The sequence below is a fragment of the Malania oleifera genome, chromosome 2 (genome assembly GCF_029873635.1).
Source record: "Malania oleifera isolate guangnan ecotype guangnan chromosome 2, ASM2987363v1, whole genome shotgun sequence".
NCBI classification, from domain to species: Eukaryota; Viridiplantae; Streptophyta; class Magnoliopsida; order Santalales; family Ximeniaceae; genus Malania; species Malania oleifera.
Window position 1 is genome coordinate 26,882,683 of NC_080418.1, and position 27,956 is coordinate 26,910,638.

The following is a 27,956-nucleotide window of genomic DNA, read 5'->3' on the forward strand; positions in this document are numbered from 1 at the left end:
TGAGACAAACATCTAATTTCCTTTACCTATATATATACTCATTCTTGAAATTATCATTCCCAAAACCATGTAGAAACAGAAGATGCAGATCAAATACTTACATTACTAGTAACGGGCAAATGTTTTACTTTTATTGCTTGATTGACCGTAGACAGGATGTCCCAATCCAGAGTCGGACAATATATGCCGAGACAAGGAATAACTCGCCGTGACAACTTTTGATGTTGGGGTCTTGCCAAGAACAGCTGACAAGATAGATCTGGCGAACAAACACTTCTAATATCGGGCTGCCAGTGACCAGAAGTTCAAGAGGAAAGAAGGCAACGTAGTGAACCAGCTCAAGAAGGCCATGGCCGCAGCAGTCTCAAACTCTGCACAATGGTTCTGGGAACAGCTACCAAGATCATTCCCAATAAGGACCGTGATGCCCGCAGATGCACAGGCCGCAGCAAACGTAAGAGTAGATGTTATCTGCACAGATAAGGTCACAATACACATTCTCATGAGCAGTAATATAAGAGACAATAGCTCTTTTGAACAGGATAAGGACACTCGTCAGTCATCTCTCACCATCTTCATAATTTATGCTCACGCAAAGTGAAAAAACAAAAACAGAAGACAAAAACTAGAGGAAAATACATTTAGGACTATAACAGAGCTAAATTTATACATTTCAGTTTTCCCACACTTGTACCGAAATGTTCAAAACCTTCTTTTTTGGAGAGGGGGGGGGGTGGTTTGGGAATAGTACGATTCCCAAAAGAAAAAGCACCAAAAAAGGTTAACAGTAAACACATATACATAGCTGGGTACCACCTTTAGACCTTAAGAGGGGAAGGTCGGGGAGAAGAAGAAATTGCAATTACAAGCGTCAAAAAAGTCATAAGAAGTGTACGAGTAAAACAGAGGAGGACGCACCCAGCACCAGCTAACCAGGATCAAGACAAATTTGCACTCTCACCCAAATAACATTCCACCCCTTCAAACACCCACTGGTTCCTTCCTAACCAAACACAACAATTGAAGCAAATTGGCACAACTCCCGAAAGATACTAGATCTTCAAATTTTCATTGTTGGTGCTCAATAGATATTATATTTATGATCATATTTCAGAACATTTCAATGTTTAAGATGTTAAAGATCATATCTAAGATATGTTTTATTTCAAGGGAGAAAAAACGAGAATTCAATGTTAATATTGAAAATATATTTAAGATGACGTTTCAATGTTTTATCTCTTCCTTTCATAGGATGGATGTGATAGAAAGGATTCTTAAGCAAATTATTCGCTAGGAAAGCTTCATACTTAATTTATATATTGTATCCTTCTAATTTGATCCATTCAAAAAGTAAAATAAGCCAAGATCATCAATAAACCACAGAAGAACTTGCTCGAGGCATAACCAAAGAAAGACATCAGCATCCAAAACCAAGAAAAAAGTGAGACCTGTTTCTGAGAGATCAGCAAAACAACCCGGAACACTAGCGGGAGTTCCCATCTAATTCCAAGTCGACCAAGTTTCAACTCAAGCATGCAAATTACAGAAATAATTTCAGCTTTTTTAACAAGATTCTTCTGGGTCAGAAACTTATGTTGTAAATATTACTTTCATTTTCTTTCTTTTTTTTCTTTGTTCTTTTTTTTTTTTTTCGGCTTAGGGGTTAGAGTCACAGGGAACCAGAAAAAGGAAATGTGAAAATCTATCCAGAAGAACCACCAAATACAGCATTCCTCTAGGCTTGCCAATCCTCATAAATGCAGTGCATCGCCCCAACTGAAAATGCTATGTCCTGCAGTTAAATAAATGTAATGACAACGCAACCACAATGATAGTTGATTTGGCTTCCTGAGCTAGTCAAATCAGTGGCAACAAAATAGAGTTACCAACCATCTTACCCCATCACCAATGGTTAGCACACTGACTACTAGGGAACTTTGTATGCTGCGCATCACCAAAAGGGCATATATGTCAACGATGGCTACTGAAAGGCTCCACAAGCTCTGCAAACCCGCAGCTGCATCAAGGTAGCTGAGATAAAAAGGGAAAACCTCTCGTGTTATATGATAGAAAGAAAGCTCACATGGCACACAACTGAAAGACCAAGATTGAAATTTAAAATAGACCCACAAACTAGACAGTAGAAACATTTTTCACATATTTTGGGGCATACAACCATTCAGAATCCAAGAGCAGGAGATGTATACTTTGAAAAATTGAAGACAGACAAAACATAATTTATCATCCATCATTGAGCTAAGATCAACTCATTTTACTTCTCAGACTTGGGAATTCAATGGAATATTCTATGAGCAAGGAGGACGTTATAAAATATCAAGACCATCGGCGGCACTGAACTAAAACTTTTTAAAGAACACGTAATTTGTGTCAATGTATCACCAACTGATCTTTATGTCTAAAGAACACAAGCATGAATACTTTCTGGGTTCCATGAATCCATGGTGGAGGACAAGCATTGCACCATCTTCAGCATCTGTGGATAAAAATGGTATATGAAGCATAAAGTCAAATCAGATTTTTTTTTTCTCTTTTTTGGAACAATAGAAAGAGGGAACTCATTGAAGGCTGCCACCCATTTACAACATGAAGTTTGCAAATGCGGGTTCTTGGATGAGGATGGGAGGAAATGTTGCATACAACTATACAAGCAATGAGATGTAGTAAAGAATGCCAAGAGAGGAGAATGGGAAACCCTTAGGAGCTCAAGTATAAAGTGGAGGCATAATTGCATAGAGATGATAGTGGTTTTAGAGAGAGAAATTCTGGGTTAGAGAGAGAAAGTGTCAATTAGAAAATGAGAGATAAGAGAACGCTTCCATGGGATAAGAAATGAGGTATTTGTAATGTTAGCTAGGGATAAGGCTATTCTCTAATAAGTGGGGATCATGATTGTGCATGAGGCTTTGGCCAAAAGGAGATGATTTAAATTAACCAATGGTTTAGGGACACATGGCTAAAATGAAAATAAGAAAGAAATGCCACATGAGGCAGATAATTTAGCAAACAGACACACTCCAAAAGGGCCAGAGTCTCAGTATCCGAAACGTGTCCGAGATTAAGTTTATTGTTTTTTTTAATTAAATATTTGGACACTCCCAAACATGCCAGGACACGGAATGGACACACCTGCCACATGTTTTAACTCAAACGGCTGCATTTAGCTTGCTCTTTTTACCACTTTATACCCAAAAAAAGGGAGGCAAAATGAACAACAATAGATGAGCAGGTCTTCGTCAAATGACCTAAGCCCTACCACTGCAACCCCATCTTGGCATCCTCCCAGCCTTCAAACCTCTCTCAGAGCCTCCTAGCCTTCTTTGTCAGACATCTCAGCCTTTATCAACGACTATTTGGGCTCCTGTCGAGGCTCAAAGCCTCTTCTCTGCCCGTCTGCCAAAGGGCTGAAGACTCGAGGCCTCTGGTTTTGAAGGCTCTTCTTCGTTCAGCATAAGTCCTTCCCTTCTTCCCTCCCTCTTCTCCATCTCCTTACCTATTTCTTACCAGTGTGCAAGATATGATTGAAGTAGAGTGCCCAAGAAGAAAATTGATGATTGTGTTTGAATGGTTAATACAAAAATTGATGGTAGCATTTCAATGCCCACTGTAATTTTTGAAATTTTGTTTTTTAAAAAATATAATGGATGATGATGTTGATATAGTGACAACAATAATGTAATATTAATATCAAATCATCAACATTAATATTGTTATTGTTAATGGTTCATTAAGAATTATTAGTATGTGTTAGCGTTATGTTAATAAGCAGGAGTTAGTAAGGGTATTGTGGTCATTAAAATGAACTTGACATACATTACAATTATAAATAGAGGAAGAGGCCTATCATTGTTATTAGGTCTTTCAATTCACCAATACTTCAACATCATATCAGAGCAAGATCTGACCTAAATGGTAAGGCGCATAGATGCCACCAAAACCAAACCCAAAACCACACACCCATCACCAAGAACAAATCCTCAACCTCAAACCTGTTGCTATAGAAGGACCATACACACCACCAAACCACCGCTGCCGCTGAAAAAAAAAATGAGACGCTGTTGCCAGAAACTCAAAGAAACACTACATATTTTGTAAAAACTGACTAGAACTATCCATGGAACTTGCCGATCTACTTCCCTACAAAATTTCACTAGCAAAGGTCCCTCACACGCCGGCATGTGAGAGTTTTCTGAGCAATATTTTACTCAGATTTCTTCTAGAATGTCCTAAATATTCCCATACATCATAATATGAAGCTATTGGTCATATATTTTGTCCAAAATTTCAAGCTTTTTGATTGTTCACTCGTAGCACCTTGTTAGTGGTTGTTTGGTACCGTTAGGGTTGTGTGTTGGTTTCTTGGGGATGTGCGTTGGCTTCTTGGTGTTACGGCAATCTTATGCTAGTTAATTTTTGACTCATTCGTGTTGGTCACCTTGTTTGTGGCTGTTCTTGTTGAAAATTCCACTTGTGATTCTATCCCACATTGAAAAAACAGAGTGAAGGAGAATTGGGTTTGCTCACATGAGGGAGACGGTTCGCTCAAGGGGAAGATTTCAAATTGGGCGCGAATATTCATGCACGTTTTCCTGCAGATGTATACACGTGGAAGAGGAGCAGTGCTGAGTGAACTCCCATGGTTGAGTAATGGCTCCTAGATTGTTCCATGACAAGTAATGACTTCCATTCAAGGGAGAGTGATTGGAAATCACAAGTGAGGAAGAGATTGTTGAGAATTCCACTTGTGAGTCTGTCCCATATAGGAAAGATAGAGTGAAGGTTGGGTGGGTTTCATATACATGCATGAGCACAGATCTACGAGGTTCAACAATTTGCCTACGTCGTAAGAGTCAGATTAGGTCACAAATTCTACTATTCAGTGATAATTACATGAAGAACCCTTCACAAAATTACCTAATTACAAAAGTATCCCTCTAAATAAAATATATATATATATATATATATATATATATATATTTCATTTTAGGGGCACCCCTAAACCCCCGCGTAGCTGCAAACATTGCCACTAGGGGGGTGCACCCTCCTTCAACTTCCCCCTGCATAGCTACAGACAAATGTCGCACCTGGAATACTATCCATGTAATACTCCATGTGCTAGAAATCAGGCACTACATAAAACAATCTCCAACTTGGAGACTAATTGACATCCATTGCTAACCTGTGACACTGATTATAACTCAAATCTCCATAAATCAACCTAGCCCAATCAAAGTTGAGCAAAAGCTCAACTTTTGCTTGTCAATCACCTTCATCAACATGTCTACGAGATTCTTGCTGCCTCAATCTTCTCTAAAATTATTTTACCATCCCCTAGCAATGACCATATGAAATGGTACCTCAACTGAATGTGTTTCATTCTTGAATGAAATGTCGAGTTTTTTGCAAGGTGGATCGCACTCTAGCTATCATTCTATAACCTACAATCCACTTGTTCAAACCCCAACTCCTCTTTCAATCTCTGAAGCCAAATAATCTCCTTGCTAGCTTCCGTAGAAGCAACATATTCAGCTTTTACAGTAGATAAGGCAACAACCTCCTACAACTTAGAGATCCAACTAACTACTGTCCCTCTTATAGTAAACACATACTCTTCCCACTCTCAATCATGCATGATCCAAGTCTACATAACCTCGCATATCAGTGTTAGCTCCCCTAAAACACAAACAATACCTAGATATTCCTCTCAAGTACTTGAAAATCCATTTTACTGCTTGTCGATGTTCGTTCCCTAGGTTCTTCATGAATCTGCTCACTACTTCCACTGCATGTGCTATATCTAGTCATGTACTCCTAATGAATCCAGCACATTATCCATGTACTCCTCCTTTGTCTTGGAACAGGTCTCCTTCAAAATCTTGAAGTGACTTGCAAAAGAAGAAGTCACTAGCTTTGATGTATCCTAGTTAAACTTGTTTAGAACCATCTCAATGTACCCTTCCTGAGATAAACATCGCTTCTTTGATTTCTGTCTATGATTATCTTCATACCAAAGAGTTGTTTTGCGTCACCCAAGTCTTCATGGAAAAACACCTGCCAACTTCTTCTTAAGTTCATTGATCTTTCCCACATTCGTACCTACCATAAGCATATCATCTATACACAAAGTCAAAATTATACAATCACCATCATCAAACTTTTGAAAATACACACAATGATCTAAGTGAAATTTGCTAAATTTAGACTCCTGCATAAACCTGTTAAACTTCAAGTACCAATGTTTGAGAGCTTGTTTGAGGCCATACAAACTCTTCCTCAAACAGCAAACCATTTCCTTCTTACCCTTGACTTCAAAAACCTCAAGCTAATACAAGTAAATTTCCTCCTCCAAGTCACCATAAAGGAATGAAGTCTTCACGGCTTTAGATGCAAGTATTCAACAACCACAATGCTAAAAAATCATTTGAATTGAAGTCTTTTACACAACAGCAACTCAATACCTTTCTTTTGTCGATAGCCTTTCACCACAAGCCTTGTTTTGTACCTTTTTGTTCCTCCAACTTCATGCTTCACTTTATATACCCATTCGTAGTACAAGATTCTTTTTCCAGCCGGTTTCTTCACCAACTCCCATGTTGGTTCAGCTCAAAAGAGGCCATTTCATCCTTCATGACTTGCTCCCACTTTAACCTAGATTCATCCAGCACAACTTTCTGAAAACACTCTAGTTCACCAACATCAGCATACAATACATAGTTAAGAGGAAGACAAAGTTTTTCAACCAATTTCCTTATCTGAGTACTTCTTCTAAGAGCAGGAGGTGTGAGTACCTCTTCCTAAGTACCTTATTCATCACCCTCATCCAAGCCTTCCGGATTTGCTTCTAGAAGTGGTATTGGCTCATCCTTAAGCTCATCAAGTTCCACATATCATCCTTTTCAACTTCCTTTTCCTGCAACCTATGCTTACACATGCATGCTTCATTGAATATCACATCTCTACTCCTCATGATTTTGTTATGCCCATAATCCCACAACCGATAACCATACTCATCACCACCATACCCAATGAACACACACTTCTATGATTTAGAGTTCAGTTTCCCATTCTCCTTATCAATATGAACATAAGCAATGCAGCCAAAAATTCTTTAAAAAAAAATAATCGACAATTTTACCTAACCATACTTCCTCTAGAACCCCTCCATCCAAGGCACTTGATGGACTTCTGTTAATCAAGAAAACTACAATACCTACAATTGTAGCCCAAAGATGCAGAAGCAATCTAGCTTGTATCTTAAGCACCGAGCACACTCTAGGATGGTTTTGTTCATCCTCTCCGCCACACCATTCTGCTGTGGAGTCCTTGGTACAGTCATAATTCTCTTAATCCCATTGTTGGAGCAGTATTCTTCAAACCTTTCATCATAGTATTCACCACCATTGTCAGATTTAAGACGCTTAAATCTTTAATCCTGTTTCATTTTCCACAAGAGCTCTCTGTTTCCTAAAAACATTGTAACATCAAACTTTTCTTTAATGGCAAAATATTCAGATTCCTATATGCATCATCAATGAAGGATACAAGATAGGAATTTCCTCCAAAAGAATTCATAGGAGCAACCGTCCATACATCCGTGTGAACCAACTCCATCCTTTCCACCTTCTTTTCCCTTCCATTTTTCCAAAAGCTAACCCTATTCTATTTTTCATAGGACACAGTCCTCGCAAAAATCAAACACAACATTCTTCATACTTGGCAATGCATTCCTTGAGTATAGAATTCTCATACCACTTTCACTCAAATGCCACATTCTATGATGCCATAATGTACCCTTCTCATTCTGTGGAAAAGCCAAAGAAACAATAGCTATAGGTACTAGAAAACACATTCAATATACCAACCTTCTCACCCTTGACCGCTACCATTGCCCATTCAGTCACCTTTCACTAATTATTGTTGAAAGTCACATGACAGCCCTCACTATCCAACTCACTTGCAGATATGAGGCTCTTCTTGAAATTTGGAATGTGTATAGTTTCCTATACGAACAATTCTCCACCATTGGAAAAATTAAGAAAAAATATTCCTTTTCTTACCATCTTACAAACCTGTCCATTACCAACAGTGACATGCCCAAAATCTCCTTGGACATAATTAAAAAAGCATTCCTTCTATGCAGTAAAGTGGAATGAAGCACCAAAGTCCACAAACCATATATGTGACTTAATATCTACAAATGCATATAAACACAAGTCATCATATGCCTCATTTGTGCTCACAACATTTGCCCCATCTCCACATTTCTTGCTTTTTCGTTCAAGACAGTCCTTCACATGTCATTCCTTCTGCAATTCCAACAGGCAATTTTCTTCTTAGCCTTGGATTTTGATCTATCCCTTTGAATTAAAGTTCCTCTGATAGGACTTCTTCCCCTTTCTTATTGTATTTCCTTTTTGATAGATCAAGCATTGCTAGTAGAGCTTTCTATACTTCTCATCATCTCATCATTCATGAAAACACTAACAACATTCTTAAATTTCAATCGTCCAATAGAAGAATTAGTGATATTCATAACAAGATTACTCCAACTATCGGGCAAGGAACATAGGAAAATCAAAGCCCTCATATCATTATGGTAATAGCAACAGATTCCAATTGATTCCACAAATTATTAAAATCATTAAAATGATCTAAAACATCACAAGAGCTTGACATTCTCATATGAAATAATTTCTTCAAAAGAAAAACACGATTAAAGAAAGAGTGTTTTACATGCAGCTTTGCTAGGGTCACCATTATCCTCACATCATTAGTGTCCTTCGAGATGTTGAACCCTACTTTCTTTGTCAGACACAATCGGATTTGTGCTTGAGCCTTCCAATTAGGGCCGCAAAAGAGTCGAGCCACTTGCGAGCTACTTGGTGCTTGACTCGAAAATGGCTCGTTCGAAGTCGTTTATTAAGTTAAACGAGCCGAGCTCGAGCTTGTCAACTAAACGAGCTGAGCTCAAGCTAGTTTATACTTGGCTTGTTAGGCTCATGAGTTGGATCATTTAACAATTCGCGAGCCAGCTCGTTTATCAACTTGTTTACTAGTTTGTTAGTAACTCGAGAACTAACTCGATATTGAGCTCATGAACTAGCTAGATATTCAGCTCAGGAACAAACTCAACATTAATCACATTAAATATATGATTTTAATTTTTTTACTTTAAAATATATTTTTCTCAAATTATATTTATTAATTATCAACTAATTCGATTAGTTAGTGGCTTGGTTAGTTTATTAGTTTGAAATGAACTTCAGTCAAGCCACGTTTGAGCTCAAGCTCAAGTTTAAACTCTAGCTTGGCTCATTTATATGTGAAATGAGCTTTAATCGAGCCAAGTTCAAGTTATATATATGCTAAACGATTCGAACTCAAAACAAAAAATTTTAAGCTCAAGTCAAGCTCAAGCTCGCTTACAAATAAACGATCCAAGCTCAAGCTCTCAAGCTCGCCACAGCTCAGCTCATTTGAAACCCTACTTGAGATCCAATATATTACATTCATCCTCTTTCACGTCATTTGGTTTTATCCCTAATAGTGACAAATACAAATCTTTTTGATAGAGATAATCTTCGATCTGCAGCTTCCACCACCTAAAGATCGATCCATCGAACTTATCCATCTTCCCATGCACTTCAGCTACCATCACTCCCACTCAAACCTAGAGCTTTGATGCCAATTTTTAGCATGAGAGAGCTATAATACCAATTCTCCTAACGAACTAACAATTTCAGGACCAAGTGTGTGATTGAGGCCAATAAGCATCATAGAGGCCTGGTAGATGATGGTTCCAAATAGAGTAAGAACGTGGGAAGTAGAATTGGTTTGAAAACACATGAAATGCAATTTGAGGCATGTAAGGCATGGGGTACAGCCCACTAGAGCAACTTTTGGATAATTGAGCTTGCTTGCATAAGGGAGACAGTTTCGGCTCAAGGGGAGAGTTCAAATTGGGCTCAACTGTTCATGCATGTGTTCCTAGGGATGTAAACACATGGGAGAGGACCAGTGCCAAGTGAACTCCCATGGTTGAGTAACAGCTCCTAGTTGGTTGCATGACAAATAACAGCTTCCATTCAAGGGGGAGTAGTTGGAACACACAAGTGGGGAGGAGATTGTCGAGAATTCCACTTGTCAATCTGTCCCACATTGGAAAAATAGAATGAAGAATGGGTGCTTATATACATGGTTGAGCTCAAGAGCTAATAGACTTCAAGTTGGTGCTCATCCATGTATACCAAGCCCACCTCATGAAAACTTCCCGAATTCTAACAACTGGTGTTAGACCTACACGTTTGAGTAGCATCGATGGCAAATGAAGTGCATGGGAAGATGAAGAAGCTTGATGGATTAAGCTTTGGGTGGTGGAAGCTGCAAATCAAAGATTATCTCTATTAGAAAGATTTGTATCTGCCACTATCAAGCACAAAACTGGATGACATGAAAGAGGATAAATGGAAAATAATGGATCAGAAGGCTTAAGTGCAAATCCGATAGTGTTAGACAAGGTTCAACATCTCTAAGGAGACTACAGCTACACGGAATGGCAACCCTAGCAAAGTTGTACAAAAAACCCTCTTCCTCAAATCATGCTTTTCTTTTATAAATTATTCCATATGAGAATGTTCGAATCTTGTGATGTTTTAGATCATCTTAATGATTTTAATAATTTGTGGAGTCAATTGGAATCTATTGCTATTACATTTTATAATGATATAAGGGCTTTGATTTTCTTGTGTTCCTTGCCCAATAGATGGAGTGATCTTGTTATGACTCACTAATTCTTCTACTAGACGACTGAAATTTGAGAATGTTGCTAGTGTTGTTGTAAATGATGAGATGATGAGAAGTGCTGGCGAAAGCTTAACCAGCACTACTCTATCAGTCAAAAGGGAAAGATAGCAAGAAATGGGAAGAAGCCCTATCAAAGGATCTTTGATTCAAAGGGATAGATCAAAATCCAAGGCTAAGAAGAAAATTGCCTCCTGGAATTGCAAGAAGGAAGGACATGTGAAGGACTGTCCTAAACAAAAGAACAACAAAGGTGGAGATGTGGCAAACATTATGAGCACAAATGAGGCATATGATGACATATGTTTATCTACACCTGCAAACATTAAGTCAAATATACGGTTTGTGGACTGCAGCGCTTCATTCCACTCTACTACACAAAAGGAATTCTTTCATAATTTTGAATAAGGAGATTTTGGACATGTCACTATTGGTAATGGCCAGGTGTATAAAATTGTTGGAAAAGGAACAATTTCTAGAAATTGTCCAATGGTGAAGAATTGTTCTTCCAAGAAGCCAGACACATTACAAATTTGAAGGACCTTATATCTGCTAGCAAGTTGGACAGTGCGGGCAATTATGTGATTTTCGACGAAAATCAGTGGAAGTTGACTAAAGGGGCAATGGTAGTCACGAAGGTTGAGAAGGCCAGTACATTATATGTGTTTTCTAATACCTATAACTACTTTGTTTCTTTGGCTTTTGCACAAAATGAGAAGGGTACATAAAGGCATCACATAATGGGCCATTTGAGTGAAAGTGGTATAGTAATTCTACACTTAAGGAATGCACTACCCGGTATGAAGAATGATGTGTTGATTTCTACGAGAATTGTGTCTATGGAAAATAGAAGGGGGTTAGCTTTCAAAAAGATGGAAGAGAAAAGGTGGAAAGGCTAGAGTTGGTTGACACAAATGTATTGGGGGTTGCTCCTATAAAGTCTTATGGAGGAAATTTCTATTATGTATCCTTCATTGATGATACAAGTAGAAAACCTGAATTTTCTGCCATTAAAGAAAAGTCTGATGTCTTTGATGTTTTCAAAAAATGAAGAGCTCTTGTAAAAAATGAAACAGGATTGAAGACTGTCTCAAATTTGACAAATGGTGATGAATGCTATGATGGAAGGTTTGAAGAATACTACTCTAACAATGGAATTAAGAGGATTAAGATTGTACCAAGGACACTACAGCATAATGGTGTGGCAAAGAGGATGAACAAAACCATCCCAGAGCATGCTCAGTGTTTGAGGATACACGTTGGATTGTCGCTACATCTTTGGGCAGCAATTGTAGATATTGTAGTGTTCTCGATTAATAGAAGTCCATCAAGTGCCTTGGATAGAGGCATTACAGAGGAAGTATGGTCAAGTAAAATTGTTGATTATTCTTTTTCTGAGAATTTTTGGTTACATTGTTTATGCTCATATTGATAAGGAGAACAAGAAGAAGTTGGATCCTAAATCACAAAAGTGTGTGTTCATTGGGTATAGTGGTGATGTGTATGGTTGCCGCCTGTGGGATTATGAGCATAACAAAATCATCAGGAGCAGATACGTTATATTCAATGAAGCATGCATGTATAGACATAGGTTGCAAAAAAAGGAAGTGGGAGTTAATAAGGATATCAGGGACTATATGGAACTTGATGAGCTTAAGGATGGACCAATACCACATAATAAAGCAAATCTAGAAGCCTTGGATAAGGGCGATGTAGAAGGTAATCAGGAAGAGGTACTTGCACCTCTTGCTCCTTTCGCTCTTAGAAGAATTACTTGAATAAGGAAACCGGTATTGTATAAGAAAACTTCGCCTTCCTCTTAACTCTATATTGTATATTGATGCTGGTGAACCAGAGTATTTTTAAAAAGTTGTGCGAGACAAATCTACGTTAAAGTGGGAACAAGCCATGAAGGATGAGATGGCCTCACTTGAGCAAAACAAAACACGGGGGTTGGTGAAGAAACCAACAGGAAAGAGAACCTTGTACAACAAATGGGTATACAAAGTGAAGCATGAAGCTGGAGAACAAATAGGTACAAAGCAAGGTCTATGGTGAAAGGTTATTAAGTATTAACAAAAGAAAGGTATTGATTTTACTGAGATATTTGCTCTAGTTGTAAAAATGACTTCAATTCGAATAATTTTGAGCATTATGGTTGTTAAAGATTTGCATATAAAGAGAATTAGATGTGGATACTGCATTCCTTCATGATGACTTGGAGGATGAAATTTACATGTATCAACCTGAGGGTTTTGAAGCCAAGGGTAAGGAGGAAATGGTTTGTCATTTGAAGAAGAACTTGTATGGCCTTGAACAAGCTCCTAGACATTGGTACTTGAAATTTGATAGGTTTATGGAGGAGTCTAAATTCAGCAAATGTCACTGTAATCACTATGTATTTTCAGAAGTTTGATAATGGTGATTACATTATTTTGACCTTGTGTGTAGATGATATGCTTGTGGCAGGTGTAAGTGGAGAAAAGATCAATGAACTCAAGAAGAAGTTGGCAGGTGTATTCTCCATGAAAGACTTGGGTGATGCAAAGCGACTTCTTGGTATGAAGATAATCAGAGATAGAAATCAGAATTTATGGTCATCACAAGAAGGATACATTGAGAAGGTTCTGAACAAGTTTAACCAAGATAAATCAAATTCGGTGACAACTCTTGCAAGTCACTTCAAGCTTTTGAAGGAATTGTATTCCGAGGGAAAGGAGGAGAAAGAGCACATGGATAATGTGCTATATTCATCAATTGTTGGCAGTCTCGTGCATACCATGGTGAGTACGCAACCAAACATAGCACATGCAGTGGGAGTAGTGAGCTGATTCATGAAGAACCCGGGGAAAGAATATTAGCAAGCAATAAAATGTTGTTTATGGCATGAAACAACTCGCAGCATGGGGAAAGAACATTGGCAAGCTTTTTAAGGAATTTTGTTCCGAGGCAAAGGAGTAGTAAGAGTACATGGATAATGTGTCCTAGTCATCAATTGTTGGCAATCTCTTGTATGCCATGGTGACTACATGACCGAACATAGCACATGCAGTGGGAGTATTGAGTAGATTCATGAAGAACCCAAGGAAAGAACATTGGCAAACAATAAAATGGACTCTCAAGTACTTGAGACGAACATCCAAGAATTATTTATGTTTTCGGGGAGCTAACATTGATGTGCAGGGCTATGTACTTTGATCATGCAAGTGACAGAGAATGTGGGAGGAGTACTATGGGATATGTGTTTACTGTAGGAGGGGCAGCAGTTAGCTAGATCTCTAAGCTGCAAAAGGTTGTTGCCTTATCTACTACAGAAGTTGTATATGCAGCTACTACTGAAACTAGCAAGGAGATCATTTGGCTTTAGAGACTGATAGAAGAGTTGGGTTTTGAACAAGTGTATTGTAGGTTATGGAATGATAGCCAAAGTGCAATTCACCTTGCAAAGAACTTGGCATTTCATTCAAGAACGAAGCACATTCAATTGAGGTACCATTTAATATGGTCATTGCAGGAGGATGGACTGATGTTAGAAAAGATTGAAAGTAGCAAGAATCCCGCAAACATGTTGATGAAGGTGGTTGATGGGCAAAAGTTAAGCTTTTGCTCAACTTTGGTTCAGCTAGGTTGATTTATGGTGCTTTGAGTTATGATTGACATCACAAGTTGCAGGGCCTTCAGTAGAGGATGTCAGTCAGCCTCCACATACAACAGTCCTAGCTTAACCTTGTCATCGTTGATCTAAGTTTGTGGGTGTTGGGATGGAGTCCTCGAATCCCAAGAGTATGTTTCCTTCATCTTTGTTGCAGATAACAATCGAGAAGTCAGATGAAAAGAATTGTGTACAATGATCTAAGACTATCAAGACTATTTGATAGGCCTAGGTAAATCTAAACACTTGTTTCAATCCGAGTGTAGCAACAACAAAGGAAAGAAGTGTGGATTCAAGAAGTACTATTAATTGTCCCACCCCAAATTGCACGGGTAATCGGATATGCATGTATATGGATGTGTGCTAGGAGATTTGGGATTATGTCAAGCTCCTATATCCAAGTAACATTACACGTATGTACGATCTAATCTAGAGAACTTTCAGTTGCAACAAGGGGATAGTTGTGTCACACAATACATTGTAGAGATGAAGTGTATCCATAAGGAGCTTAACATCATGCAACACATAACCGTCAATATTGGCCAGACGCAAAAGCAGAGGATGCAAATGACAATTCTTCAGGCTAATTGGTTTGAAACCCGAGCTTCAGGCAAACCAGCCCCAGATTCTTGGTGCTGCAAAGTGGCCATCCTTTGCCAATGTTTATTCTCACGTACTTCGTGTTTACTCCAACACACATTCCCCAACACTTATATCTAGTGTTTCAACCCCTAGATTAGAGAGGATTGCTTTCATTACACGGGCTGATTTTGGTTTTCAAAGAAGTAGCCACAAAAGTTCTCAAGGTGGTTCAAAGGGTCATGGTGGAAGAGATGGATGAGGTCGAGGCCTTCCTCACAAGTGCACTCATTGGATGAGAAGATCGTATTCAGCATTGTTGGGATCTCCACGATAAGCCTCCTCGTGTCACCAATGCAGCCACCACAAATTTCACACTTTTTGGTCAAAGTGAGAAGCAATGTACTGTACATCTATAACAGAGGAAGAGTATTTTGAATTCCAGTAGCAACAAACATTCCAAAAAGCTCCCCTTCCCTCTGCATCTCTTGCTCAAACAGGTAACCCTATAGCTTGCTTGTCATCCAATATGTATGGTCATAGTTTTTTGGATTACAAATTTAGCTGCCACCCATCATATAACAAGTGTACCTAATTTCTTCTCTAGTCTCCAGTACTCTAAAAACTTACCATGCGTTATTCTTGTCAATGGCTCCACCACTACCATCAAGGATAGAGGAACTCTAAATCCCATTTCCTCCAACTCTCTTCCTTTAAATTTGTATATTCCCAAGTTCTTTCTCAATCTTATATCAATTAGCAAGACTACCAAATCCATGAATTGTTCAATAACATTCTTCTCAGATTTTGTGCTCTTTTAGGATTTGAAGATGAGGAAGATGATTTTGCAAAGGACGTGGAGTTGCTGGACTTTACCGCTTTAAACCACTATCTCCTTCTACCGCATGCACTGCTGCTGCCACACCACTCCAAATCCATTGTTGCCTTGGTCATCCTTCATTGGAAAAGTTAAAACTGCTAGTTACTACTCCGAGTCTTGTGTCTAGTCTTGAGTGTGAGTCTTGTCAGCTGGGAAAGAATCATCATGTTCCTTTTTCTTAACGAGTCGATAAACAAGCACCAAGCCCTTGCGTGGTAGTCCGTTCTGATCCTTGTGTCCTAGTCATGTTGTCTCCAACTCAGGTTTCCGATATTTCATAAATGTTGTTGATTATTTTTCAAAGGATGACATGGCTCCATACAATAAAAGAACGTTATGAGTTATTTCATATCTTTTGTGCCCTTTTTTTGTCCAAATTTCCTCTCTACTCTCTAGTATCCTGAAAACTTACCCACATTATTCTTGCTAATAGGTCCACCATTGTTGTTAAAGGAATAGGGACTGTAAATCCCACAAACTCTATTTCTCTTCCTTTTGTTTTGAATGATCCCAAGTTCCCTTTCAATCTTATTTCAGTTAGCAAGATTACCAAATCCATGAATTGTTCAGTAACATTATTCCCTAATTTTGTGGCCATTTAGGATTTGAATACAAGGAAGATGATTGGCAAAGGGCGTGAAGCTGGTGGATTTTACCACTTGGAGTCGCTATCTCCTTCTACCAGTTGCACTGCTGCTGCCACCCCACTCCAAATCCATTGTCATTTTGGTCATCCTTCATTGGAAAAATTAAAACTACTAGTTCCCACTTTGAGTCTTGCGTCTAGTTTTTAGTGCACTCAAAAAGGATATCTGCATCAGGTTTTTGTCTCTACCAATGGTACCTTCTTCAAGCCTACACCATATTATTCTCAATCCTTGAATGCTTTTGACCTCCATAAGTCTCTTCCTCTACCTAATCTTCTAGATTTTAGTTTGTTGTCTCCCCCCAGTCATCCACCTATGTCTCCATGTAGTTTGAGTCCTTCTCATCATCTTGATCATTCTAATTTGTATGTCTATTCACAATGATGCTTAAAAGGAAGACAGTCCCCTCTACTCATATAGATATGTCTTTGCTTTCCTTGTTTGAAAATTCTATTTCCCACGGTATTCATCCTCCCATCGCTGTTTGGAAAAATAAATGCACATGTACACAACATCCAATCACCAACTTTGTTTGCCATGACTTCTTGCCACCTTCTTATTATTGTTCTATTACTACTCTATCCCCAGTTGATCGTCCTAAATCTGTTTTTTGAAACCTTAGCCTACTCTTGATGGAGGAATGCAATGGTAGAAGAGATGAAAACATTGCAGGAAAATGATACTTGGGAATTGGTATCTCTTCCTCTTGATAAATCTATCGTTGGTTGTCGTGGAGTATATATTATCAAAGTCATCCTAGATGGTTTTGTGGCTTGTTTCAAGGCACATCTTGTTTCCAAAGGATACACTCAATTGTATGGTTTGGATTATTCAGACACATTCCCCCCAGTCACCAAACTTACCTCAATTCGTCTATTCATCTCCTGAGACACCACTTGTCACTAGCCTCTGCATCAATTAGATGTGAAGAATTCCTTCTAGCATGGTGATCTTCAGGAGGAGATCTATATGGAGCAACCACCTTGGTATGTTGCTCAAGAGGAATTAGACTTGGTGTGTGGGCTCAAGATTTTATTATATGGTTTAAAACAATCTCCCAAAGCATGTCCTAGTCGATTCAGTATTGTATTACTATAGTTTGGCCTTCGATAGTGTGCAGTAGATCACTCTATGTTTTATCGTCATACTCTATCCAATAAGATTTTGCTTATTGTGCATGTGGTTGATGTTGTGATTATCAATGATGATCAAAGTATCTAGGGTCTAAAACATTTTCTATAGACTAAATTTCAGACCAAAAATTTGGGACCATTGAAGTACTTAATGGATATATAAATGTCTAGATCTTTTATGGAAAGCATTTTGCCATCTTTTGAACTAGACTGGGTTGTTGGGATTTAAACATGTTGATACATCCTAGATCTTAATAGCAAGTTAGTGTCATGGGTGATTTGTTGCCTAACCCAAGATAGAAACAGAGACTTGTTAGAAAGTTAAATTACCTAACAATCACTCGACCAAATATATCTTTTGCAACAAGTATTGTGAGTCAGTTTCTATTCGCCAAGGACAAGTCATTGGATGCGATAATTCACATCTTGAAATTTCTCAAAGGTGCACATGGGAAAGATCTCTTATATCAAGATCATAGTCGCACTTATATTCAAGGATAAATAGATGCATATTGGGTCTAGTCACCTTCCGATTGAAGATCTACAATCAAATATCATATCCTTGTTGGTGATAATTTGGTTTCCTAGAAAAGCAAGAAATAAATTGTAATAGTCAGGTCAAGTTCTAAGTCAGAGTATAGGGCCATGGCTTCTACATGTGAACTTGTTTAATTGAAGAACATGTTGAAAGAACTGGGTTTTCCGCATTCTCGGTCTATGAAACTTATGTGTGACAATCAAGATGCTATTCATATTGCCTTCGACCTAGTCTTCCATGAGCAAAAAAACATATTAAAGTTTATTGCCGCTTTGCTCAAGAGAAACTTGTGCAAAAGCTCATTCCAACCACTTATGTGAAGTCAACAGCTTCCTTACTTGTTCACTAAAGCTTTGGGGAGTGCTCGAGTTAAAATCATTTGTAGCAAGCTAGGAGCATATGATATCTATGCCCTAGCTTTGGGGGGAGGGGGGGAGTTTTAACGATTCATTCAACATGATTAGTATGTGTCAATGTTATATTAATAAGTGTGAGTTAATAAGGGTATAATGGTCATTGGTATGTACTTGATATATATTTTAAATAGGGGGAGAGAGCTATCATTGTGATTAGGGTCTTTAAGTTCACCAAATACTTCAACAGTTATTATGCAACGGAACTATGGAACTTGGACTGTTGTCGCTACTTTGTTGCTTAGTTACTTGCTAAGCTTAGTTAACTTTACAACAACAACAAAACCAAGCCTTAAGTCCCACTAGGTGGGGTTGGCTATATGAATCTTCTTCCGCCAATATATGCAATCATGGACCATTTCTTTTGACAAATTCAGAGCTATTAAATCCTTACTATCTCATTCCAAGTTATTTTAGGTATACCCTTGCCCCTTCTACTGTCCCCTATAATAACTCAGTCTTCCTCACTAGCGCACTATGTGGCCTACGTTGCAAATGTCCAAATCATTTGAGTCGTTTCTCCCTTATCTTCTATAAGAGCTACACCTAACTTACTGTAAATATGTTCATTCCTTAATTTAACTTTCAGTGTTATACCACTCATCCATCTAAACATTCTCATCTCGATAACTTTTAATTTTTGGATATTCTGTTTTTTCATCGCCCAACATTTTGATCCATATAGCATAGCTGGTCTTATAGCCATCCTATAAAACTTTCCTTTTAATTTTAAGGGTATTCTATGATCACAAAGCACACTTGAAGCACTTCTCTATTTTACCCAAACTGCTTTAACTCTATACATTACATCATCTTCAATTTCTCCTTCAACTTGCATAATAGATCCAAGGTATCGAAATCTACAAGTGCTATTTATTTCTTCATCATCAAGTTTACCTTTGTCTCCAATATTCCTCCTACCATTAATGAAATTTCATTTAATATATTCTATCTTATTTCTACTTATCCTAAAGCCTCTAGATTCTAAAGTTTCTCGCCAAAATTCTAACTTAGTTTCTACTCCGCCCCTAGTTTCATCAATCAATATAATATCATTTGCAAACAACATACACCATGGAACCTCATTTTGAATGCTCTTAGTTAGTTAGTCCTTAACTAAAGCAAAAAGATAATGGCTCAAAGCAGATCTTTGATGTACACCTACAGTGATTGGAAACTCTCTAGTTTCTCCATTTATAGTCCTTACACTAGTCATTACTCCATCATACATATCCTTAATAACATCAGTATACTTACTACATACACCTTTTTTTTTTTTCTAAAACCCACCATAGAACTTCCCTAGGTACCCTATCATATGTTTTCTCTAAGTCAATAAATATCATATGCAAGTCCCTCTTCTTTTCCCTAAACTTGTCCATTAATCTTCTTAAATGATATATAGCTTACGTGATAGATCTCCCAAGCATAAAACCAAATTGATTTTCTGAGACCTTCGTTTCTAGCCTTAATCTTTGTTCAGCTACCCTTTCCCACAATTTCATCATATGACTCATAAGTTTAATTCCACGATAGTTATTACAATTTTGAATATCTCCTTTAATTTTATATATAGGTATTAAAGTGTTTTTCCTCCATTCATCTGACATTTTCTTAGTTTTTATAATTGTATTAAATAAATTAGTTAACCATGTAATTTCGTTATCACCCAAGTATTTCCAAACTTCAATTGAGATGTTATCTAATCCTATATCTTTTCCATTTTTCATCTTTTTTAGTGCAAACTTAACTTCGTTAACTCTAATTTTGTGAATAAAGCTCATATTTTTAGTCTTTTCCTCATTTGTCAATTCTGAGTTTAAGCCTTCTATTTGATTTTCATTAAACAACTTACTAAAGTAACTTCGACATCTATATTTTATGTCTTCATCCTTAACCAAGACAATATCATCCTCACTTTTTTGTACATTTTACATTTCCTAAGTCCTTACTTTTCCTTTCTCTAACTTTAGCAAGTTTAAATATATCTCTTTCTCATTCTTTTGTATCTACTCTATCATACAAACTATTAAATGATTTGTGTTTAGCTTCACTAACAGCCTTTTTTGCATTTTTCTCACCTCTTTATACTTTTCAAAGTTATCCATGCTTCTACATTTTTGCCATGTTTTATACCAAATTCTTTTTGCCTTTATGGCTTTTTGAACATCTTTATCCCACCACCAACTTTCTTTACTATTGGAGAATCTTTCCCTTAGATTCACCTAAAATCTCTTTTATTATCTTTTTAATAAAGCTAGCTAATCTACTCCAAAGAGTATTTGTGTCTATCCTATCCTCTATAGTCCAATCCCCATATTTGATCATTTTATCTTTAAATTTTATTATATTTTCTCCCTTTAGGTTCCACCACCTAGTTCTCTTACACCAGTTTATTTTATCCTTTTTTTTTTTTCATTTTTCAATACATATATCTAACAAGACTCTATGTTGTGCGATTAAGCTTTCACCTGAAATAACTTTACAATCATTGCATGATAAATTATCTACCCCCCTAGTTAAAAAAAAAAATAATCTATTTGACTTCTATTTTGTCCACTTTTAAAGGTTATTAAGTGTTCTTCTCTCTTCTTAAAGCAAGTATACATTGTAATGAAATCATATGACAGCGAAGTCTAAGATCATCTCCCTAGGCTTATTTTTGTCTCCATAACCATATCCTCTATGTATCCTCTCATAACCTTTATTATCCCTTCCAACGTGTCCATTAATATCTTCTCTTAAGAATATTTTCTCAGCCACTGGTATGCCTGGTATACTTCCATATCTTCCCAAAATTGCCTCTTAAGATTTTCCGCTATGCCTACTTGAGGAGCATAAGCACTAATGATATTTATTATCTCTTGGCCTAATACCATCTTGATTTTTATAATTCTATCCCCTACTCTGTTTACAACAACAACGCCATCTTTTAAGTTTTTGTCTACAATAATTCCTACTCCATTCTTATATTTTTCTTTTCTAATGTACCAAAGTTTAAATTCTGATTTATCAATTTCTCTAGCTTTCTCCCCCACCCACTTAGTTTCTTGAAGGCAAATTATATTAATTTTTCTTCTAATCATTGTGCCCACAATTTCCATGCTTTTACCCGTAAGTATTCTTATATTCCAAGTTGCTAATCTAATCCTAGTTTCATTAACTAACTTCATTACCTGCCCACATCCCAAATGATGCAGGAACCCTCGCATATTTGACATCTACCCGGGCGACGACCTAGCCCACCCTCACCCACTTTTAGCTACACTCGGGTTGTACAAGTGTAACACGTCACTCGTAGGGGATGCCTCAACAAATATTCGGCAAGAATTCATATCATAGTGATCAGACAAATTTTACGCTAACTGTCAGCTACCTAATGCAATCCTCCTCCTTTACCCAAACTTGGGACCTGCTGTGTGTGAAAAAATTAGAACATTAAGTGCATCACAAGCGGAGTTAGGCTTAGTTAACTTTGCTTATTAGAAATTTTTTTAATCGGTATAGAGAAACTTTTATTAACTTTGCATCAAGGGGATGCCACCAATGATACCAAAAAAAAAAAAGTCAACCACTTTATAAAGTGTCACCGACATCAAGAATTACATTATGATGATTCACAATTCGCCCACTGTGCCAGTTGGAAACAACAACAATACATTGCTCTTTGCAAATCTGAAGCAATGTAACTATATCTTTGAAGGCTCTTTTATTTCTTTCTTTTAGTAAAAATGAACAATTAATGTTTGATTGCAAATTGCAATAATATTTTATTATGCAATTGACCACAATAAAAGATGATACCTACATTTTTCCCCTTTAGTGTTCCCAATAAACACCATAATGCACTTCTTTAATGACTTGGTTAATCCTGGTAGGGAGAGACACCTAATATATTTTCAAAAGAAAGACAAACTTTACTTTTGGCAAGTAGGGAGTGGGAGTGATGCATTCCAAATGAAATCAATATATGAGCAATGCCAATCCCCTAAAAATTGCATTATGAGATATTTGGAGGTTCTAAACATGTGGAAACAAGTATTTGGAGTAAAAAGGCATCCTTTGCCATGGAAGGCCAAAATTATCCAGCCTTTTAAAGATGACAGTAAAGAATAGGGTCTTCCTCCAACACCATTGCTCATGAGCACATCTTAAACTTCTCTTGGTCTTTGCAATGAGAAAATGCATCATGTACAAGGAGGAAATACTTGATCATCGAAACATTTTCCATTAGAGGGTAGAGGGGTTCTCCCCTTATTAGGCGTACACTAGTCATCCTTATATCCATCATCAACATTTAAGAGTTCATTAATCTTGCAAGGGGGAGCCAAGGAGATTGCATATTGACCAAGCACTAGGGAGATGGAATCTCATCTTGTTACAAGATTATCGTACTATGAGTGAATATCAGAAAGGATTTTTGCCTCCTATCCAATAGAAGGATTCTCAACTTGGATGGCATGGTTAAGGCAAGGTACTGTTGAATTCTAAAGGTGGAATCTCTTGCATGGGTGCTAGGTAAGATGGTCCTAGTTGAAAGCCATCAAAGTATTGTGAATCCCAAGGAGGGTAATCCTTGATCTAAAATTAGGGAGGCAAGTTCTCAACGTAGCTCTGCGGAGTGTGTTTCTTAGATGGGGATAAGGGAGATAAGTTCTCAACCCCATGCTAGGCAGACATCCACTAGACCTAAGGGTATAACTATTATTATGGAACCTCCCCAGGATGTTAAAAAGCCATTAAATTAAAAATTATGGATACTAGGGGGTTAATACTCAACTTAGAACCGGGGAGGTACATTCTCAACATAGCTCCAAAGAGTGTGTTTCTCGACCTAGGATCAAGGAGATAAGTTCTCAACCCGACCTTATTGAGACATCCTCAAGACCTTGGGGTGTATAATTCCTTTTTCAACACCCCCTTTAGAGGGTGTTAAAGAGCCATCATAGTTTAGATCACATATGGGGAAAATGATCTTTGACCTAGAACTAGGGAGGTAGGTTCTCGACCTAGCTCTAAGGAGTGGCTTTCTCAACCCAAGGATGAGGAGATAAATTCTCAACCAGAACATATGGAGACTCTAGACATTGGAGTGTTGTACTATCCCAGCACCTCTTCCTAAGGATGTTGAAGAGCTATCAAAGTATAAACCATACAACTCACTTGCAACCGATATGAGGATATTTTCATTGCTCCAGACTTGATTGCAGCGGGATGATGGTAATGCCATATTACATAATCAAGAATAACCACTTAGATATTCTTTAGGATAGACCTGGGTCAGGTGAGAAGATATTTTTATCAAACTTAGCAATTAGCAACAATTTGTGGGCAAGGACTCGATGACGAGGTTTATGAGTGGCAAAGATAGCTACTAGACAATGTCTCTTAATAGTTGAGTAATTAAATTCACTTCTATGTAGAGATGGACTCAAATAATAAATTGGATGTTCTTGCTCATCCAATTCTTATGCAAGCAAAGAACCCACTTAATCACTAGTTGAGGTGAGATAACGTCTCATGAGAATATATTTAATAGGCATTGTCATGGTGGTTGGATAGGTGAGGACATTCTTGATTTCGTCAAAAGCTTTTTTTGTTCCTTAGTCCTTACCCTACTCCGAGGAAACATTCTCTCCACTAAATACTAAACTAGAGCAAAGATTTTGCACAAAGCAAGGATCAACCTTCTTATATAGAATTCCATGGCATTTCTTCAATTAGAAGTTCTCCATATGATATTTTCCTTTGGAAGATTATCTATAGAGTTCTACAACCCTTTGTTGGCGTTAGACCACTATGAAAATGGTAGTATTTTGGACTTGCTTTGCCTTCGCCTATCATTGAAAATTGGGTAGATGAACCATCCCATCATTAAACACCATAAAGGAGAAAATTCCCCTTATTCATAACACAAGGAAAAGAGGGAGGGTGGGTCAGTCGTTCAGACTGTTGTTTCTTGGCCTTTTGTTGAACTAGGAATCCTCCCCTTAGACGAAATTTACACTTGCACTTCTCCTCCCAAAATAGGAGTTGTCATTCCTTTCTTTCCCAATAGAAATGTTACTCCTTCGACCAAAGTGGCAAATGACGGCCATCCTCGTCCAAGCCTTTCCATATCCTCTCTTGTCTTTCACATTTAATCTCCTCAAAATTCTAGGATTTCTCATTTTCAAAATGCAAAGGCTCTATTTATTGTCTCGATTGACATCACGTCCATTATAATAGGGGCAGCATTTTTTAAAAGGGGAAAATAGGGCATCCACATCTTGATGAAGCAAACATCCCTATTTTCTGTAATTCATTTAAAATGATGCCCATTTTTGTAAAATGATTCCTTAAATCCACTTTTTATGTAGAAAACTCAACCTTACACTCTTTGAATGAACACATTGCCACCATCCTCGTCCCTTCATTTCACCCCATTCTCACATAGAGCCTTCATTACGTTAAGACACTCCTTCATTTCTGCCTTACAATCTATGCCATTGTCATAGCAACTACAGTCCACATAGAGTGAAAGAGAGAGATTATGGCTAGATATATATATATATATATAGAGAGAGAGAGAGAGAGAGAATTTATCACTACAGTCCACATAGAGTGAAAGAGAGAGATTATGGCTAGATATATATATATATATATATATATATAGAGAGAGAGAGAGAGAGAGAGAGAGAGAGAGAGAATCTATCATCACGATTTGCAACCAACAAATAACTTGGAGGCTGAAGGGTGGTGGGTGAATGGCTGGTTTGAATACATATTGGTTTGAAAAGCGCCGAGTATAAATAACTAACCACATGTTTGGGAGTTTAAAATTCAAACCTTGGATTTGAATTTGTGTGGATTGGGATAAAATGTCGTACAAAATTGTACAAAAATCCATACAAAATCCAAATCCAAGGTTTGAAATCTACCAAAAACAACCTAAGAGTACTTATTCTACACTTGTCAGCATCTTGGTACATACACTTGTCAACTTTCAAAAATCAAGATGACGCTGTCAACTGGAGAAATTTGATGTGAATCTATTGCAATGAAGAGAATCACTAGCTAATAATCTCCCACACAGCATGAAGATTAATTTTTCTTAATGTGCTTTATAGGAAAATAGCTTTGGCATGCAAGTAATTTTCAATCTTTCAGAGGCAGTCAAGAAAGTTCTAGGATGTTTCCACACTTGAACAAACAATGAGATCATTAAATGAAAGGTTACAAATCATGCTATCATAACATACCTAAGGCAACATCTTATCACTTGTCTCTTCCTTTGTGATAGAAACTGCTGGAAAATGCTATAAAATCAAATATTTCGCAAGATGACGCAATTAAAGTTCTGCAACCTCATTCATTCCTATTAATTTTCCAGAAAATTCCATCACTGCATGTACTTTAGTTTCTTCCAGTAGTAGACCTACTTTTCATTCATTTTCATCATAACCCCAATGAACCAACTTGCAGAATCATACCCACTTTTGATCTTGTAAAATATTTCTGCTTGTCAAAATCCTCAATCATCTTTTCTTCACCTTTTTGGTGAATGAATTCTCTTCCTCCTTTCAAGTATTAATGTCTCTAAAATCATTGAAAATAGGCAACAGACTAATTAACTAAATAGAATGATCGATGTATTTCATTATAGATCCACAAGCTTCTGCAAAACTCTTCTACTACAACCATGAAAATTAAAGTATGGAACTACTTGTTGAACACTGAAAACAATTGATTCCTCGGTCATATTCACCGGGTCTTGAACATGGCTTCCATTTTCCTCCCTTCTATATTCAAACAATAAAAAGGGAAAAACAATATCCAAGCACCTTACAAGATTTCATTTTTTGAATTTTTATGAGATTTAACCATGCTTTCACAGTTTTAAAAGTCTTTATCCTCAGTAGTGAAGTTAAGTTCCTTTAAATGGAACAAGCAATAGCAGATTTTCACGTTGATATGGCACTTTTACTTCTAGTTTCCCACCTTATATTAAAATTAAATAATAATGATATGCATTTTTCTCATTTATTTATATGTGGACAATTCAATTGTTTCCTCGTTTTCTTCATCTTTGTAATATAAGAGTTCATAGTTGCATGGTAACATGCATATAATGCTGCTCAGCCTATGTTTAATCCAATGGCAGGATGAAAGGAAACAGGAGATTTGAAAACTTACATCAGAGCTACATTGTAATTTCAATTTCCAGGATGTAGGCATCTTAAGTCTAATCATATGCAATTTACTGAATATTGTGTTTAGACGGAGACCTAAACCTTCAGAAATGTATTTATTTTATCCAAATCTGGGATCATTTATAAACACTTGTGTGCATGATTTCTGGTTGCATTTGATTGGCAAATCGTTCATATGCTGCTTCAGATCTCAACATGCATTGACTAATTTCCACTTTACTGAATACCCAGATCGAGACTACAACTATTTTCAAGAAAAAAAAAATCAAATAAACAATAAAAATGATATAAAAAACAAAAACAAAAAGAAGAATAAATTCATAAACCAACGAAAGCAGTACCGAAAAGATGTGACGGAGGTAAAATCACTGGTAGTGGTCATGATATAGAGAGCAACAGCTGCGAAGACAAACTGACAGATACGAAGCAAAAGTCCCACGGGAGTACCGGGCATGCCTTGGATGTCCTTCATCCTCACACTAGGAACATTGCCTGCGTCTGTGTCTCTGTCTGCGCCCACAGATGGAGGCGCTTCCACGGGATGAACCGACGAATGGCTTACGTTCATCGCCTCACCGCAGCTTTGATCTATTCAGTATTCTAAGCAACATAAACGCATCCGGAATAGCGGAACCCTAGGTTCCGAGATTGAGTTTGGAGACGATCTACAAACTTGCCGGTGAGGTCTAGATGGCGGTGGTCATCTCGGTCGATGATGCTGAGGCCTCCGAGAAGCGTATGGAGGCGTTGCAGAGAATGGCCATTGATGAGTGATGATTGAAGCAGAGCGCTGGCTTCAGTGATTGAAATTTGGCATTTGGGCAGTGAAGCAGTGACATTAACGTCTAGCCTTGTTTCGCGTGGAAATAAAAGCTTACACTGTTATACAGAGTTGAGCTCGACTCTTTTGGACTTAAAAGTCTCCACTCCCCATTACATGGACCTAAAGTTTTTAGTAATTAAATTTCCATGGCTAAGTTCATAATTTACTGCATTAGAGGAAGAATTTGATTGTAAATATAAAGTATTTAGTCATATTTCAAATCTTGTTCTGGCTATTGCCATAAAACAAAATTTTAATACTGCATTAAATAAAATAAAATA

At 37.4% G+C, this 27,956-nt stretch overlaps 1 protein-coding gene across 1 annotated transcript; it reads right to left on the reverse strand.

Moving 5' to 3' along the window:
* Positions 1 to 27,838, reverse strand: LOC131148640 (CASP-like protein 5A2). Its single transcript, XM_058098484.1, has 3 exons — positions 27,194 to 27,838; positions 1,899 to 2,031; positions 1 to 471 (listed from the first exon to the last, which is right to left on the reverse strand). Exons 1-3 carry the CDS (start codon positions 27,418 to 27,420, stop codon positions 277 to 279), a joined length of 555 nt encoding a protein of 184 aa, XP_057954467.1. The 5' UTR covers positions 27,421 to 27,838; the 3' UTR covers positions 1 to 276.
* Between the last annotated feature and the right edge of the window lie 118 nt (positions 27,839 to 27,956).

Bases quoted from the DNA above. Each gene is read 5' to 3' on its own strand.
- LOC131148640 (XM_058098484.1), bottom strand. From the start codon at position 27,420: ATGAACGTAAGCCATTCGTCGGTTCATCCCGTGGAAGCGCCTCCATCT. The intron at 2,032-27,193 runs GTACTGCTTTCG...TTTTTATCTCAG, and splicing joins ACCTCCGTCACATCTTTTCG to CTACCTTGATGCAGCTGCGG. The intron at 472-1,898 runs GTAAGATGGTTG...TTATCTGTGCAG, and splicing joins TGCTAACCATTGGTGATGGG to ATAACATCTACTCTTACGTT.